Below are 17,188 nucleotides of genomic sequence, written 5' to 3' on the forward strand. Positions count from 1 at the left end.
TTTTAAGTATTTTCTGCTCTACTTTCAGCTATTAACAACAGAAAAAAGAGAAAGGTTAATTTTCTTTGTCTTTTTGTTGCCACAGGACAACCAGATAGAGTTCTTGAAAGGCTATGCAGCAAATACTTGAGTATGATGGCATTTTTGCATCACTTGAAAAACACGGCATGGAAACAAAGAATGCTCTTACTGACTTAACAATCTTAAATGTACAACTCAGAAAGTTCTACTCCCAAACAGCAAAATGAAGCTAGTACATAGGGGGGTAAAATAAATAGGAAGAATCAGAAGGGTCAATGTGCTAAAGTGACATTATCACATCAATTGAGCAGGTATCAGAAAGAGGAGGGCTGGCTCACTCTCCTGTAATCTTAACCAGACTGGATCCCAACAAGGAATTTTCAGAGGCCATTAAAGGATCTTTTGCACCAAACACATCTATTGGACACATATTAGTGATTAATGAATATTATCAACTAGAAATTATGACTAGATACGTGGTTTTAGAGGCATATATCTATATATTCCATTCATGAGTCCTAAAAAATGTTGACATTTAGACTATTTACATGTCAGGTTGATTAAACCCATAAAGAAGCTGTATTGTCTTATCAAATAATCAGGATGACATTAGGATACACTTCTTTAAGCCTAAACTTTTAATTTAAACCCTCAAAAGTAAATATCTACTCCAGGCTCAATTTGGGAATGAGCTGATAACCAACAGCCACAAGCAAAGCATGGCAGGCCCCTGACCAAAGCTCCATACAGCCTCTCGCTTCTAGAATCCAACCACAGAGCACAGAAGCATGGCACAAGCAGGACTTTCAATGATTATATCACCAGCCCTCAAAAAGAATCTCGAAATCATAGTTCTAAAGTGTAATAGCAGAAGAGACTTTAAAATCCTGTACCATTGCTTCCAAATAATAGAATTTCAAGAGCAAAGAATTTCAAATATATCATTGTGATGGAAGATAAGAAAAATGCAGAATACATGGATTTGTACAACATCATTAATTAATATGCCATGGTTTCATTACGTAAGCTCAGGAACTCAGTTCTACTTTAAAATAGTTTTCTACACTCACATGAATATGGACAACACCATTCAATCTTAACCACTAGAGTGAACATGACTTGAAGCCATTCAGATTATTGCAAAACAGAGTAAATAGAGAAATGAGGTATTCTATACCAGTATCGCAAACCACTAAAGTTTATTTGAAACACTCAAAGAGACTAAGATAAAGTAAAACCAGATAATACATATATCTCAAAATATCTCAGACCTTCTGGTCTTTGCTGGTAGTCTCATGATATATAATTTGAGAAATTTACTCTCTTCCCAAGGAAAGAGAAGAGAAGAAGAGAAGAAAAAAATGTTTATCACATTCCTTTATTATACAAACTCCCAGCCACAATCTGCAGAGCCCCAGACATCGTAAGACTGTAAGTTTCCTCTGCCATCCAGGGAAAGAACTGCACTTAGGAGAAAAAGTATGTTGACACCTCAGTAGTCTATTCCTGTCAAAATCTGACTCTCAGCTGTTGTATTGCATATCTAATCCAGTTCCTTCTTTCTACACTTACAGTTGCTAGAGAAGAAGTTTTCCTAATTAAAATGTATGCCTATACTACTTCCAAAAAAGTTATTAACATTAATACTTTAATATAACATCACATGGTGTTTTACATAAAGGAATTCCCAGAGGCCATTTACATGAAGGAAATGAATTATGCCTTTAAAGAAGACAGAATAAATGTTCAGAGTGGCAGCTAGTATTATTGGGAATTAGAATCCTAAATACAAGATACAATAAAGCCTCTAATATAGTTCTACCCTCAAGAAGGTTCGTTGTTATTTTTTTTTAATTTGTTTCTACTATTTTTTTTTTTTGAGAGGAAGATTAGCCCTGAGCTAACACCCATTGCCAATCCTCCTCTTTTTTGCTGAGGAAGATTGGCCCTGGGCTAGCACCTGTGCCAATCTTTCTCTACTTGTATGTGGGACGCCTGCCACAGTGTGGCTTGATGAGCAGTGCATATGTCCACACGCAGGAAGTGAACCTGTGAACCCTGGGCCACCAAAAGTGGAGTGCACGAACTTAACCACTACGCCACAGGGCTGGCCCCTCTCTCTACTATTTAATCAAATTGGATTGTGGTTTCTTTTTTTTTTTGTGAGGAAGATCAGCCCTGAGCTAACATCCATGCCAATCCTCCTCTTTTTGCTGAGGAAGACCGGCTCTGAGCTAACATCTATTGCCAATCCTCCTCCTCCTTTTTTTTTTCCCCCAAAGCCCCAGTAGATAGTCGTATGTCATAGTTGCACATCCTTCTAGTTGCTGTATGTGGGATGCGGCCTCAGCATGGCCGGAGAAGCAGTGCGTCGGGGTGCGCCCAGGATCCGAACCTGGGCCGCCAGTAGCGGAGCGCACGCACTTAACCGCTAAGCCACGGGGCCGGCCCCGGATTGTGGTTTCTTACTTGGAAAACAATATTATCATTTTTTTAAATCAAAATTTTTAATATGTTTGATCCTTATTTAATTTTTAGTAAGCACATAATATGTATGTACCTGCTAGATCCCCATGGACGGTAAAAAATATCCATTATTTTTAAATTCCAAATAAATTGAACACTAATATGCAAAGCTAAAAGGATGAGATTTCTAATTTAACACCCATATGCATAAAAATAGGGATCACACTTTGTTTCAGCCATCTTCCCATAGAGTTATATATAAATAGTCTTCTACAGACAATCCTTTTTCCATAATTATATGACTTGGAACATCTCAGATTTTTCCATAATCCCTTGAGACTTAACTGGAATTTTCTTTTAAATCCATGATCACCAGTAATAGGTGTGCATGCATAATAAGGATAAAACTAAAAAACATATTGTGTTTGTTTTCTCGAAAATCTGCTGTATCTGTGATGTTATCTGTAATTTTATATAACATCAGGAAAGAAACATAATTTACCCCTCTGTGTTTTTATAAGGGTCAAATACCTATAATTTGATTTTGTATAAGATAATGCTCTAATACACTTTTTAGCTTACACTAGCAGCTTGGTTTTCTTTTGTTGGAAGAGAATTTAAAATTTCAAAATTATCAGCAATGTCTTAAACAACTCTATTCTCAAATATAACTTCTAACATAGCTAACCATTCCTTAATAGATGCCAGATTTGAAGATATTTCTTAGGTTTCCCTTTCTGGTAGTATGGTGAAAATCAATGTCCAGAGATTCTCTCCTTGTACAGAACACATAAAAATGCTAGATAAAAAATATAAATATTTGGGGGCCAGCTCCACGGCCTAGTGGTTAAGTTCAGCGCTCTGTGCTTTGGCAGCCTGGGTTCAGTTCTTGGGTGCGGACCGACACCACTCATCACAGCCATGCTGTGGCAGCAACCCACATACAAAATAGAGGAAGACTGGCACAGATGTTAGCTCAGGGCGAATCTTCCTCAGAAAAAAATAAATAAATAGATACATATATACATACATACATAAATAAAAATATTTGTTAATGAATGTATTAATTGGTAGGAAAGTAAAGGGAATCCCCAAGTCTAGAAACTGCTTGAAAGCAGGAATCTAGAAAGGTAAACAAGCTCTGAAGATGGAATTCACCTTGCATATATCTGTGAGACTATGACAAACCAGGGCTTTAATTGGTTTCACATAGGGGATCCCATTGCAGAAGCCACATAAACTCAAGCCCCCTGAAAGGAAACAACCTGAGTAGATGAACTAGAAACAATCAAACAAACAAACAAAAAAAAAACAGACAAAAAACTCAGAGAAGTTCTGATAAGGTGGGTATATAGTCTGTCAAACATATCTGGATGAACATAAAAAAGAACAAAAAATTCCCTGAGAATTCCTATACATAAATCCACCTTCAGAGAGTTTGGGGCAACATGACATCTGTTGCCCAAAGAGCCTCAAAGCAAAAATATGTTTTCAACTGCAGTTGCCATCGAGATTTCAAAACAGATATTGTGAGAATATTACATATAGCTTTGTGTAAATAAATTCGAAACTCTAGTTAAACTGAACAAAATCCAGAAAAAAAAGTACCAAAATTGATCCAAAAGTAAATCTGAATGTTTCCAAAATCATGAAAGAAATTAAATCAAAAGAAAAAAGTATGTCGACTCATAAACAAAACATCAAGCTTAGAGAGTTTTGCAGGTAAATTCTACCAAATATAAAAGAAAAAGGTAACTCTAATGTTACATAAAATCTTTCAGGAAACAAAAAAAAGATTTAATACTCCCAAACTGACTCCATAAGGTTAATTGATTCTAAAACCAGAATATGACACCACAGGATCAGAACTGCCAAGCTCACTCAGGAACATGGGTGAAAACAAATGTAGAAGAATATAAAAATGATAATGCATCATAAGTAATTCCTGGTTTTATTCCAGGAATGCGAAGTAGGTTCAACATTAGAAAATCTATTAATATAAACCATCAAATTAACAGATTGAGTAGGGGGAAATCCATATCATTATCAACATTAATTCATGAAAAGAAATCAAACATGAAATAAGAGGAAAACTCCACCAATAAGTTATCTACAGCAAAACTTATAAAATGCACCTAATTGATGGTGAAACATTGCAACAGTCTTATTTAAACAAGAATGAGACAAAAAACCTGCTGTGATCCCTTCTGTTTAACATAGAGATTCTAGCATAAAATAAGAGAAAACAAATGAATTGAAAGAAACAAAATTGTGAAATAAGGAGAGATATGGGAGGAGGTATTCAAAAATACTGCTAATACTTTATCTTAAGTATAGTATATAAAATCGGTATTGTTTTGATAGTATTCTTTAAACGGTACAAATATGATGTGTGTGTACATGTATATTTCTCAATGAATGAATATTTCATATATATTTATAAAAGAAAAGCAAGGAAATGTTAGAGCATTTTACAAATCAAACATAAAAACTAAAATGGAAATCAGAATAGTTTAACTTCACCCTTACTTTAATCATATGCTAGTTTCAATTCCTGTGAAATATAGCCTCTAGAAAATATAGTCAATCGAGGGCAACATTAATTTTAGGTTTGAGAGTTTTCAAAAGCCCATAAAGATTCTGAAAGTTTTGTTATGGATAATCTCAAAGACAAGGTCAGCAGGATGTCACCTGCCTCATAGATAAATACACCACAGGACCATTTTCACTGAGTCTGTTGTGCTCTGGTTTCTTTCTCCCCACAACTGTACTTCTAGTGATTAGAGCTGGAACAAAAGACAAGATTTATGTGCCACTCCATTCTTAGAGGCAAGGAAACCATATGTTTTTGAACTTCTGTGACCACTCTATCACAACTAAAAAACAACCATAGTTGATTTCTTCAAGAATCATATGTTTAAAACCTTAATTTAACAATTTAACATATTTACTTTTTAAAATACTTTAGTCTCGTGAGCCAGTGAGACATTTTCATTTTATTCTTGTCAGCCCAACTATTTTATATTTCTTTTTTCTACTCAGAAGACATGAACTGAGAAGCAACACAGAATTTCTTTACCCTATGGAAGCCTGATTCAACTTTGTCTTTTTCTCTCAATCAACCTTTACTGGTACGTTAGCTAGCTCTCTCCTACCACATCTCTCTGCTAAAAATGAAAATCTGTGTTTCACAGCTTTTTACCTCAGGCCAGCCAGTCTTAATAAAATACTAGTCTCCCTTCCTGACTTAACTGCTAAATCTTACTTTTTATAAAAATCTGAACCTCTTTTGAAAGTTTTCATCTTACTTTAGAAGCAACATGACAGATTATCTGAGAAATACAATAAAATTTACTACATAATTTCAAAACTAGCTGGTTAATTGCAATTCACCATAGTTAAAGAAGACACTTAATTAGAGGGAAATAAAAACTTTAGACCATAAAATCCACAATGAATTAGTCAAAGTTTCATATGACTTAGAGGTTTAAATTTCACTTAAATTATGAGTTGTTTCCGACATAAAATGATATTCCTTCAACATACTTGTTTCTTGAAATCTGAAACTATGTGAAGTTGAAATAGAAATACCAATTTTACAGAAGTCCAGGAAGGAAGAAAAATTGCCAACTTTGCATGGCTGAAACAACTATTTAATCTTTGTTTTTCTGTATCTCAATGGGCAATATTTGTCATTTGCATAAGGAGGAGTTGAATATAGAATGCTTAGGCAATCACTTTTAGCGTTTCAAATATGTGCATCATTACATATACACCTTTTATATCTAGCATCTCACATATTTACATTAGAAACAAGCATCATTAAAATAAACTTTAGCTTGTTAAATTTTTCTTGGATTAACCCTGCTTCACTATTTCTGATTATTTTTTAAGAAATTGTTTTGAAACAAAGAAAAATCATAGTCATATTTTTTTAAAGCAAATTGATATAGAGTTAATAAACCAACCATTCTAAAGAACCATTTGTTTTTTAATGTATGATTAAAAAATTTAAACGTCTTTTAGCATAGCAGATACGCCACCTACACGCTGTCATTCTTTTTCGTATGTGCTCACTGATCTGTTTATCTGTAATAACTTTGTTAGTCTATGCTTATGACTTTAATTAATAAAAAAGTCGGCAAGTAGTTGGTTTTAAGGAAGACTGGTGATGAGTTTGAGATGCTGGCAAATCACCCAGGCAGAGAAATTCCACATACATATGAAGTCATAGGGAAAATAACTTAGAAATTCAATGACACATTTATTGACCCAATACTTATACTAGGTAGTGTTCTAGATTCTATACAGAAAGGAAAATGAAGGCAGGCTTGGGACAGAACCTTGAAGAATGAATCAATTTAGGGAGGAGGCAAAATCGTAGAAGAGAGAGCTATGGAAAATGAGAGATGGTCAACATTGTGTAGTGTTTTGAAAGCCATAGTAGCAGAGATCAGTGGTGCCAAATTCTACAGAGAGCCAAAAACACATGGGGATTTAGATGAGGTCAGAGGCCAAGGAGAGGGTGATCATACATTTAACTACTTGGTAATAGACTAAGAAATGCTTTTTTCAAGCAAATACTAATCACTATAGTTTATAAAATATGTTGTTTTAAACATACACACACAAAAAACACTTTCAAATATTACGTGGCTGCTCATTAAAGCAATCATCAGAGAAAATTTCCTCTTTCCTAAGCACAAAAATGCAAAGAGTCATTGTGAAATCAGCAAGCTACAGTAATCAACTCTATCTAGTATTTTCCTGACATTATCAACCACATAATGAGACAAGACTTGTGGTTTACATAGTCCAAATCAGCTATCATTTCTCCACTATCCAGATTTAAACCATAAATTAGCAGCACAGTCACTCTGACAGGCTTTGCCCATCATCATTTGCATCCAATCAGTTAATGACTGGCAGCTGTCTACGGGACCCATTCCTGAAGGCGGCAGCTTTAATGTATAATGCTCCACGAGGCTTAAAATCATATTTTTTTAAAGCACACGGTAGACTGAAGTACTCCAAAATTTGCAAAGGCTTTCAAAGAAGGAGAAAAAACCTAACTCGTGAAATAACTGTAATCTCAGACAACCTTAAGAAAGACTGGCTTTAAAGTGTTTCTAATCTTTTCCTAGGCTCAAGTAACACAATAGACTATGAAAAATCAGCCTTAAGGAAGATTACTACCAGTCTCATAAGTGCTAAGGAAGTAACTGTAGTCAGAATTATTATTAGCATGTGATAAATAGAAAAAATAAAGAACCTGGATTTGAAGAGGTTTGCCTTCTATCAAAATGGAAGCATATGTCACAGAAGGCAGTCATAGAACCCAAAAGAAACTCCATTCCCAATTCAATCCATCTTACTATTGATAGTAATTGGTAAATGAAAAGCAATTGTATATTGGAGTATATAAGGAAGCCATTGGTTTAAAACTAATTCTCCTTGACCTTGTTTTTCCAAAAGGGCCTGAGGTGGCCTGTTGAGCATGCATTGTACATCTCCTTGAAATATTTACTATGTCCCAAAGACAAGAATGATGCCCTTTAAGATACGGATGTAACTTCCCCCGATATCGGCATTTCTTTAAGGAAGAACATCTCTTCCTGGGAACTAAGGATTCATTACCGACCTGCTGTGCTCACCTTGTCACCACTGACCTGCTGAGCACCGATCTGCTGTCCATCTAAGCACCTCACGACAATTATAAATGTGACATTCCTATCATATGTGATGTATGCTCTTTGTTCCAAGATGCTATATAACCACTCTGCACCCTCCACTTCTTTGGTGCCCTTCCTTCCTTGGGGAAGGAAGGCCCCAGGCTAGTTCTCAGATCTGACTCATAATAAACTCACCCCAATTTTGATTTATAGATTGATTATGGAATATTTGCATTGACACCATGACGCGTACCTCAGTACCTGGTATATCAACAGCATAATATTTTTTACTCTTTCTCCTTCTTTAATGCATGTACATCTTATCTCTAAACAGATTATAAACTCTTTAAGGAGAAGGATTATGACTAACTTTTATTATTCAATGTATTCATTACTGAATGCCTTCTCTCTACCAGGCACTGTCTTAGTCGCTACATATATGGCATTAAAAAAATGCAAAAATTCCTGCCTGCTTGTGTCATACATTCTAGTGTATGCTGACAACACATTCAGACAATAAACACATAAACATGCAAAATACAGTACGTCAAATAGTAATAAGTGTTATGAGAAAAACATAGCGTGGAAAGAGGATCGGGAATGCTGGATAAGGCAGAGGGGCAGTTGCAACTTTTTAAAGGGTAGCCAATTTTACATAAAGCACCTAAACGATAAGGCAACATTTGACCAAAGACCTGAGGGAGGTGAAGGAGACAGAGGTGAGAGTATCCCGGGAAACACATTCCACGAAGAAGCAAGCACAAGAGCAAGAGCTCCGAGGCAGGAGCTTACATGGTGAATAGAAGGCCCGCCAAACGTGCCAGCGGGGCTGGAGCGGAGCGAGTGAAGGGAAGGCTGGCAGAAGCACAGGGTCGAGTCTGTGATTGCGTGCTTTGACTGAGAGAAATGGGGAGCCAGTGGAGGCCTGGGAGCAGTGAATGCCACACTCTGGCTGTGTTTCTAAGGGATCATTAAAGGCTTCCGGTTAAATATAGACTCGAAGGAGATAAAAATGAAAGCAGGAGCTCAGCACAGACATGAAAAGAGCTTGGAAGTCGTCACTCACATTCTTTCAACAAGAAAAAGCTAAACAAACTGAAAAATCAATGACTTTTCTTGGAACCATCAGTGAACTGAAGTCGCAGGGCAACCATCACCCTAACATCTGCAGAGACAGGCAGATCCCAAGTCACAGCAGAGATGAGATTACCTGGAGCAGAAGCTGTTGGAGATGGAAACTGATGGGAACAATTACCTGGTAATTTCAAGGAGATGCTGGAGGCTGAATGTGGACTAGCTTAATTAGGAGTGAGAAATTCCTGAGGCCTCTACACTTTGGGGTTTTGCCTCCAGGGACCCCACCAGGTTCTCACAGCCAAGAAAGATGTCTTCCTGGCTCCACAGGAGGGGAAAATAAACCTTCTGAAACAGACCCTGATTCTTCTCCATAACAAAGGTCTACTCTCCAGGGGAAAGACCTTACCAAAGTCTTGTCACAGAGCTGGGGGGGTGGGGAGGGTGGGAATGACAGGCATTCCTCTCACTCCAGCCCCCACTAGCCTTCCTGTCTCACCTGGAAGGGGAGATAGGGAAAGCTAAGAAATACTCAAGAAAGTCACAGCCCAGAGACACCAGGATTTAATCAGAAAATAACAGAACGCTTCCCCTCCCCTACATTTTACCAACACACCAAGGCTCTAGGATAAGAACAGTGGATCACAGCAGAAAGAGATACAAAACAGGCTCTGAGTTCTCACAGAATCCCAAAGACAGCACGGGAGACAAGAACAAGAACACAGCAAATAGGAAGCCTCTGGTACCTACAGTGACAGCAAACATTAAACCCAGCCCTCTCCTAACCAGATGAACATTAAACCTACACTAAGCCTACTCACCTTAGTGCCTATTACGTGATACATCATGTCTGACTTTCAACACAACATTACAAGGTATGCTAAAAGGTGAGAAAATAAAAGCAGGGAGACCAGGGAAGAGGTGTTTAGTAATACAACCAGATGAAAGACGATGGTGGCTTGGGCTGTGGTGGCAGCAGTGAAGGTGGAAAAAGTGGTCACGTCCTGGATATATTTTTGAAAACAGAGCAGAGAGGATTTGCTGATGAAATGGACGTAAGGTGTGAAAGAAAAAGAAGAGGTATGAATGGCCCCAAAGTGTTGGTCAGAACTGCTGGGAAAATGGAGTTGCCATCAATTGAGATGGTCAAGGCTGTAAGTAAAGCAGTTAGCTGGGGTACAGGTGATGGTGGAGGGCTCAGGAATTCAATATCTGATGTCTCAGAGGACTTATAATATTGGTCGGTCATGTATTTATTTAACTAATAAAATTTGGAGTACTTAAATACTATAGCACTTCTTAAGTATTAGGAAGGAGATATGGAAATATATCGAAAACCAAGGAAATGCTTAATAATTGTTTTTCTGAGTGAATGGATGAATGAAGAAATGATCAAGCATTTTAACCATGTCACCAAAATAACTTAATCAAAATCAGAATCATAACTGTCAACAGTATAGTAACTAATGCTGGAAAATATCTAGGCGTTTATATGAAATGCTTTCGCCTACTCTGGAACAGAGACTGCTACTTATACTCCAGCATCTGAGAATCTGTCCTCCTCTTCTTTGGCTGGGTACTTGGCTGCCCAGAATAAAGATACCATTTCCCAGCCCTCCTTGTAGCTAGTGTGGCCCACAGTCTGCGAGCAAACATGGTGTCTGCCATTTCTGTGATATGCTCTTAAAGAGAATGGGAACACCCACCATTTGCCCTTTCTCTCCCTCTTCCTGTTAGCTGAAGTGCTGATGTGATAATGAGACATCTTGGACCACAGGGAGAGGGTGACACTACTGAGATGGCAAGGGAACAAAAGAGAAAGAGGACGGGTCCTGAAAACCCACGGCGCCATCTTATCAGCTCTGGGCTGCACACACTTAGACTGTTACATGAAAGAATAAAGTTTCTATCTTATTTAAGCCACTATTATCTTGGTTCTTTGTTATAGTAGTTTAACCTGAAACTTAATCAATAAATTTAATAAATCCTCCAAACAACCCTGTGATGAAATTAATATGCTGGATTTTTTTCTTTTAATTCCTTGCCATGTATCTGTTCTAAACAGCAGGAAAATAAACTGGCAACATAACCTTGTTTTATATACTTATATCTACCAGTGAAGAAAAACTAGCTGAAGAGCAATCTGTGAGAACTGATTGCAACAATTTTTACAGCAAGATTTGGGTTCTAGCATTCAATAAACTGTGTAGCATTCACTACCTACAAAAGCCACATGGTAAAGATTTTTCCATGAGAGTTGAGGAATTTTATGCTATGCAGTAGCTAATTTTTAATGTTTCTACTCCCATTAAAATCCCTGTCATCTACGAAGCATTATAAGTACCAACAATTAGTTCCCTGGCTTAAAGAAATGTGTAGTTGCTCACTGAACTCTTGACTTAATTGGTAATCAGATAAGGATGCCAGAATTGCTTCTGGGATGTCTAGATCTTTGCATATATATCCTGATATGTATCAGCAGCCCATTCCATACATTTGGAACAGTTTCACACTTTCAGTATTTGAAAACTGGTACAGAATTGTGTTGGAAAAAGTAGAAAAAGAACAATTCAAAAGCTATGCAAGCAACCATAATTTAAATGATAACTAACTAAAAAATGGCTTATGAAGAACAAGACTATTTGGCACCATTTACTATGATATATTTCTGCACTTAAAACGTACCTTATTTTCATTCAATTGCTCTCTAGCTTCCACCACCAGTTCATTGCCTAAACCAGAGAAGTCACTGTAACAGTTTTTGACCATTTATGCTTCACAGGAGCTACCTTCCAGTCTGGCTATAGATTCTGAGATTTGCTAAAATAATTTTCTAAATCAAAAACAATCATGAAAAGTATGATCAATCTTCTCATTGTGGAGTGAAAAGTTTCTTTCCCTAAGTGACTTAAGAACTCTTAAATAAGAATGTGCTAACTGCTTGGCAACACTCAGATTATTCAGCCTCTGCAGAGCCAAGGGTGACTCACACTTGCGTGCGTGCGCACACACTGACACCTAGAGACACAGTTCCAAGATTCAGAGGTAGCCTTCCCTCCAAATCTTTTAAAGACATCAGTGTAAATCTCGTGGTATTTCCTCAGGCGATGCTTGAAAAACAGAAGTGCTAAAGAATACTTAAGTGGGATAACCTGACTTTTATTACATGATGAAAGAGTTGATGTCCATATCAGTATTTTAAAATGTGGAAACCAAGCATTTTTCTAAATTCTTATGATAGTCAATATTTTTAGAAACCAGGAGTTCTAATTCTTCTGGACAAATGTAGTCAGGAACATAGAAAAATACTTCCCTATTCCAAATATGGAATGCTGGATATGTCTCTAAATTGGTTGTAATGCTCATCTCTTTTTTTTTTTTTTTGAGGAAAATCGGCCCTGAGCTAATATCTGCCAATCCTCCTCTTTTTTTTCTTGCTGAGGAAGACTGGCCCTGGGCTAACATCCATGCCTATCTTCCTCTACTTTATATGGGACACCGCCACAGCATGGTTTCACAAGCAGTGCGTCGGTGGCCACCAGGATCTCAACCAGCGCCGCAGCAGCGAGCTGCACACTTAACCGCTTGCGCTACCTGCCTGCCCCAGTAATGCTCATCTCTTAAAAAAATAAAAAGAAAGAGAGATATGGGCATTGCATAAAAGGACTCCTTCTTCCTTAATACTGTGTTTTAAGGCAAGAAGCAAAGATACAAAAAGGCAGAAACAGTAAACTGTCCAGGCAAAAGCACAAAATAAAATATTACCTTTAGCTGGGTTTACTTTTATCCCTGACCTATACAGCATTTCCTCGTTCCGCCAGTCTCCGTTCCTGATTGCAGTCTTGAGTCCATAGAAAACAATTAACGTAGCTGTAGCATAAAAAATCAAGCTCTTGAGAAACCGCTTTTGGACTTTGACATACAGGGCTCTGGCACCCACCGTAATGAGGAGGCAGAAGCCCATACTGGGAATATACAACACTCGCTCTGCAATTACAAAGCCGACATAGAAAAACAGGTTCGTGGCAGGAACAAAGGGTATTATTAACAAAGATAAAGACAGAACGACAATGTTCTCGGTAGAAGGAAGTTGTGTTCTCTGTGATGCAGTATTTTTTATGCCATTTTCTACTTTGGATGCAAAGCTGGGCTTAATCTCTGAGTTTCGGTACTCCACATCTGAATGGCAGCCATGTCCATTAGCATTCTGCTTGCCATTTGTTACAAATTTCTCGTTGCATTCTCTTTCTACGCTTGGGCTCTTCAGACCATAGTAGGCAAGGAAGAGGAGTCCAGTATAGAAGGCCACAGTGTGTAGGTTCCTCCAATCACAAAATGTTTTGAGCAGAGGCACGGCATCCATTGACCAATCAAAACTGAGGGTATCTGGGCATAGCAACAGCCAGAGGTTCTTGGTTGGCAGGTAGAAGAAGGTGAGCGTGCGAGCCAGGAAGCTATCCGAATCAGCAGCTGGGTTGTCCGAGTTGGAGAAGCTTGGTGGTTTGTTTCCCATCCAGTATAAACGGGCACCCAAAAGAGAGGTCCCCCAGAAAGTTAACAAACTAATGCTGAGGAAAAGAGACAAGTTCTTCCTCTGAAACCAAAAGAGAGGGGAAAAAAAATTAAGATTATCATCAATACAGCATGGAAACACTTCACTTAACATTTAGAGATGAAAAACATTTTTAAATGGACAGTTAAAAACACAGCATTAGTCAAATACATGACTTCATTTCCATCTCCTTTAAACATGCTTAGGGAAATTTTAACCTGAAAAAAAAGTGACTGTGGAATCCTACTTTGTATATAACTTTTGATGAGTATCTTTTCTTTTTGTTCCTCTCTAAAATACAATAACCAAAGCTTCAATTGCTTGACCTCTATAAAATGGGTTGAATATATTTCCCTCTCAGAATTGATGTCAGGTCAAAATGAGACCACAATGTAAAGGTAGTACTTAGCACTCCGCATGGGATATATTATATATATATATACACTATATACTATATAGATATATAGAGAGTCTATTAATATGTATATAGACTATATTCTTTCATTTTATAATTTAGATTCTGGGGAAAACAAAGAGCAGGCATGCCAAAAAATATGGAATATGAAGGATTCTGCTTTGCTCAAAGGAGAAACAGCATTTAACTACATCTAGGCTAGTCCTCATTTCATTGTCTTGAATCTCCTTGCAGAATTTATAAACCAGGCTTTCATCTGTGACCCCATGCTGTCACTGACACCAGAGACATCAAACATTGAATAACACTCCTCATGAATCCCAAATTTTTCACGTTGATAGCAACTTTTAAAAAATAAAATGACTTTAATAATGGACTTATTTCAAGAGAAAGATGGAAAATTGTGATAGGAAGGCCAAAGGGCATTACAATTAATGAGAATTTTCTGACGAACTCTTTCAACTTGAATAAGAATTTAGTGACCTCAAACAATCTAAGCCCTGAAGAGGCAGTGGGGGAGGGGGAGGGATGGACACCATATCCCAACTTGAATGATTCACTGGTAATGTGATCTCTTACTGCACACATTCTGGAATTGTATAGAACTATCTTACTCAATAACATTCAAAATGGTGCCTGAAACCTTACAAAGGATATCCCAAATATTAGTTTAAGAAACAATCCAAAAAAGGCAACAAAAGCAAAAATAAACAAGCGGGACTACATCAAACTAAAAAACTTCTACAAAGCAAAGTAAATCACTAACAAACGAAAAGACAACATACTGAATGGGATAAAATATTTGCAAATCATATACCTGATAAGAGGTTAATATTCAAAATATATAAAAACCTCATACAACTCAATAGAAAAAAAACAACAAACAATCTGATTAAAAAGTGGGCAGAGGATCTGAAGAGACATTTTTCCAGCGAAGACATATAAATGGCCAACAGGTACATGAAAAAGTGCTCAAGATCACTAATTATTAGGGAAATGCAAATCAAAATCATAATGAGATCTCACCTCACACCTGTTAGAATGGCTATTACCAAAAAGACAAGAAATAACAAGTGTTGGCGAGGATGTGGAGAAAAAGGAAATCCTTTTGCATTGTTGTTGGGAATATAAATTGGTGCAGCCACTATGAAAAACAGCATGGAGGTTCCTCAAAAAATTAAAAATTGAACTATCATATGATCCAGCAATTCCACTTCTGGGTATTTATACAAAGAAAACAAAATCACTATCTCAAAAAGATATCTGCACCCCCATGTTCACTGCAGCATTATTTACAATAGGCAAGACATAGAAATGACCTAAGTGTCCATCAACAGATGAACGGATAAAGAAAATGTGCTATCTATCTATACACACAATGGAATATTATTTGGCCATAAGAAAGCAGAAAATCCTGCCATTTGCAACAACACGCATGGACCTTGAGGGTATTATGTTAAGTGAAATATGTAAGACAGAGAACGTCAAATACTGTGTGATTCACTTATAAGTGGAATCTTAAAAAATAATAATAATAATAACTCATAGATAAAGAGAACAGATTGGTGGTTGCCAGCGGCAAGGGTGGGTGAAATGGGTGAAGCAGTGAAGGGGGTCAAAAGGTACAAACTTCCAGTTCTAAGATAAATATGCCCTAGGGATATAATGTACAGCATGGTGACTATAGTTAACAACACTGTATTGCATATTTGAAAGTTGCTAAGAGAGGAGATTACTTAAATGTTGTTGTCACAAGGAAAAAAATTTTTTTGTAACTATTTGTGATGAAGGACATTAAACTTATTGTGGTAATCATTTTGCAATATATATCTATATCAAATCGTGCTGCACACAAAACTATTACAATATTTAATGTCAATTATATCTCAATAAAAAAATTCTACAAAGAAAAATATATCTTGTGCATGTACAACTTCTATGAAAACCGTCTCTATTTTATACAACTGCATGCACTCTCCTCCTCAGACTCTGTCTCAGTCACCCCACCCCTAATTGCTGGAAGCCACAGAACTGGTCATGGACCATCTGCTCCATCTCTACTCTGGACCTAACCATCTCAGCAAGGTTCATGATTTTAAAAATTATTAATATATGTTAACGACCCTACCTTAACCTTCCTTCATCTCCACAGTCACTTATTCAATTGCCTGTTGGGCATATGCACTTAGGTACTTCAAACTCAAAATGCCCAAAATAGAACATGACTTCATACCCTCCCGAAACTAAACAGTTCCTCCCCCAATCAGCACCCCTCACAAAACGGTAATACTATGTAAACAACTCCTTCTTCACAGCCTCTCTCCTTCCCTCCACGTTCCATCCTTAGCAAGTCCTCTCACTCACTTCAAAACATCTCCCAAATTTGACCATGTCTCTCCATCTCTTCTGTCATCACTCTCGTCCAAAATGCCAACACCTGGATTATCACAATGGTCTCCTCCTAACTGGTGACTCGGCTCTCTTAAACACAGGTTATGTTATTCCCAATTTTTAAAAGAATCAATGAGATCTTACTCTAAGATCTTGGAAGTTTTTATCTCTAGAAAACAAGAAGTTTGTAATTCATTGAGGAGTTTTTTTGGTGATATATCCACTTTTACATTTCAAAATTATTTTGAAAAACACTTTAAATATTTAAAGAGGGGTAATTCTGGATATAAAAGAAGAGAAGTAAAGGAGAAAGAGGTTAGAAGTTAATAATTCAGAATAAGAAAAACAAAAAACAGCAAACAGAAGGAAATTATGGACAATTTTAAGAGGTGGGATTGTTCATTAATGTCAGATCACATAATGCTAAATTCGCAGAATGAACTGCCTCAGTGTGTTAAAAACCTCTGTGGCAGACTTTTGCTCAAAATTAATTCATGTAATGCTGTGTGGTATTTTTAATGGTATGGGGAGTAATATGTTTAGTCATCACCAATCTTCAACTTTCAGGTCTGTTCCGGCAAAATGAAATGGTCCAAC

At 37.1% G+C, this 17,188-nt stretch overlaps 1 protein-coding gene across 2 annotated transcripts in view; it reads right to left on the minus strand.

Moving 5' to 3' along the window:
* The window catches only part of TMTC2 (transmembrane O-mannosyltransferase targeting cadherins 2), a 387,738-nt gene that overhangs the window by 190,013 nt on the left and 180,537 nt on the right, over positions 1 to 17,188 (minus strand). For both annotated transcript variants that reach the window (XM_058568709.1, XM_058568710.1), the window contains exon 3: positions 12,999 to 13,827. In XM_058568709.1, the coding sequence (XP_058424692.1) occupies positions 12,999 to 13,827 (829 nt within the window). The remainder of the gene's footprint in view (positions 1 to 12,998; positions 13,828 to 17,188) is intronic.

This window comes from Diceros bicornis, chromosome 25 (genome assembly GCF_020826845.1).
Source record: "Diceros bicornis minor isolate mBicDic1 chromosome 25, mDicBic1.mat.cur, whole genome shotgun sequence".
NCBI classification, from domain to species: Eukaryota; Metazoa; Chordata; class Mammalia; order Perissodactyla; family Rhinocerotidae; genus Diceros; species Diceros bicornis.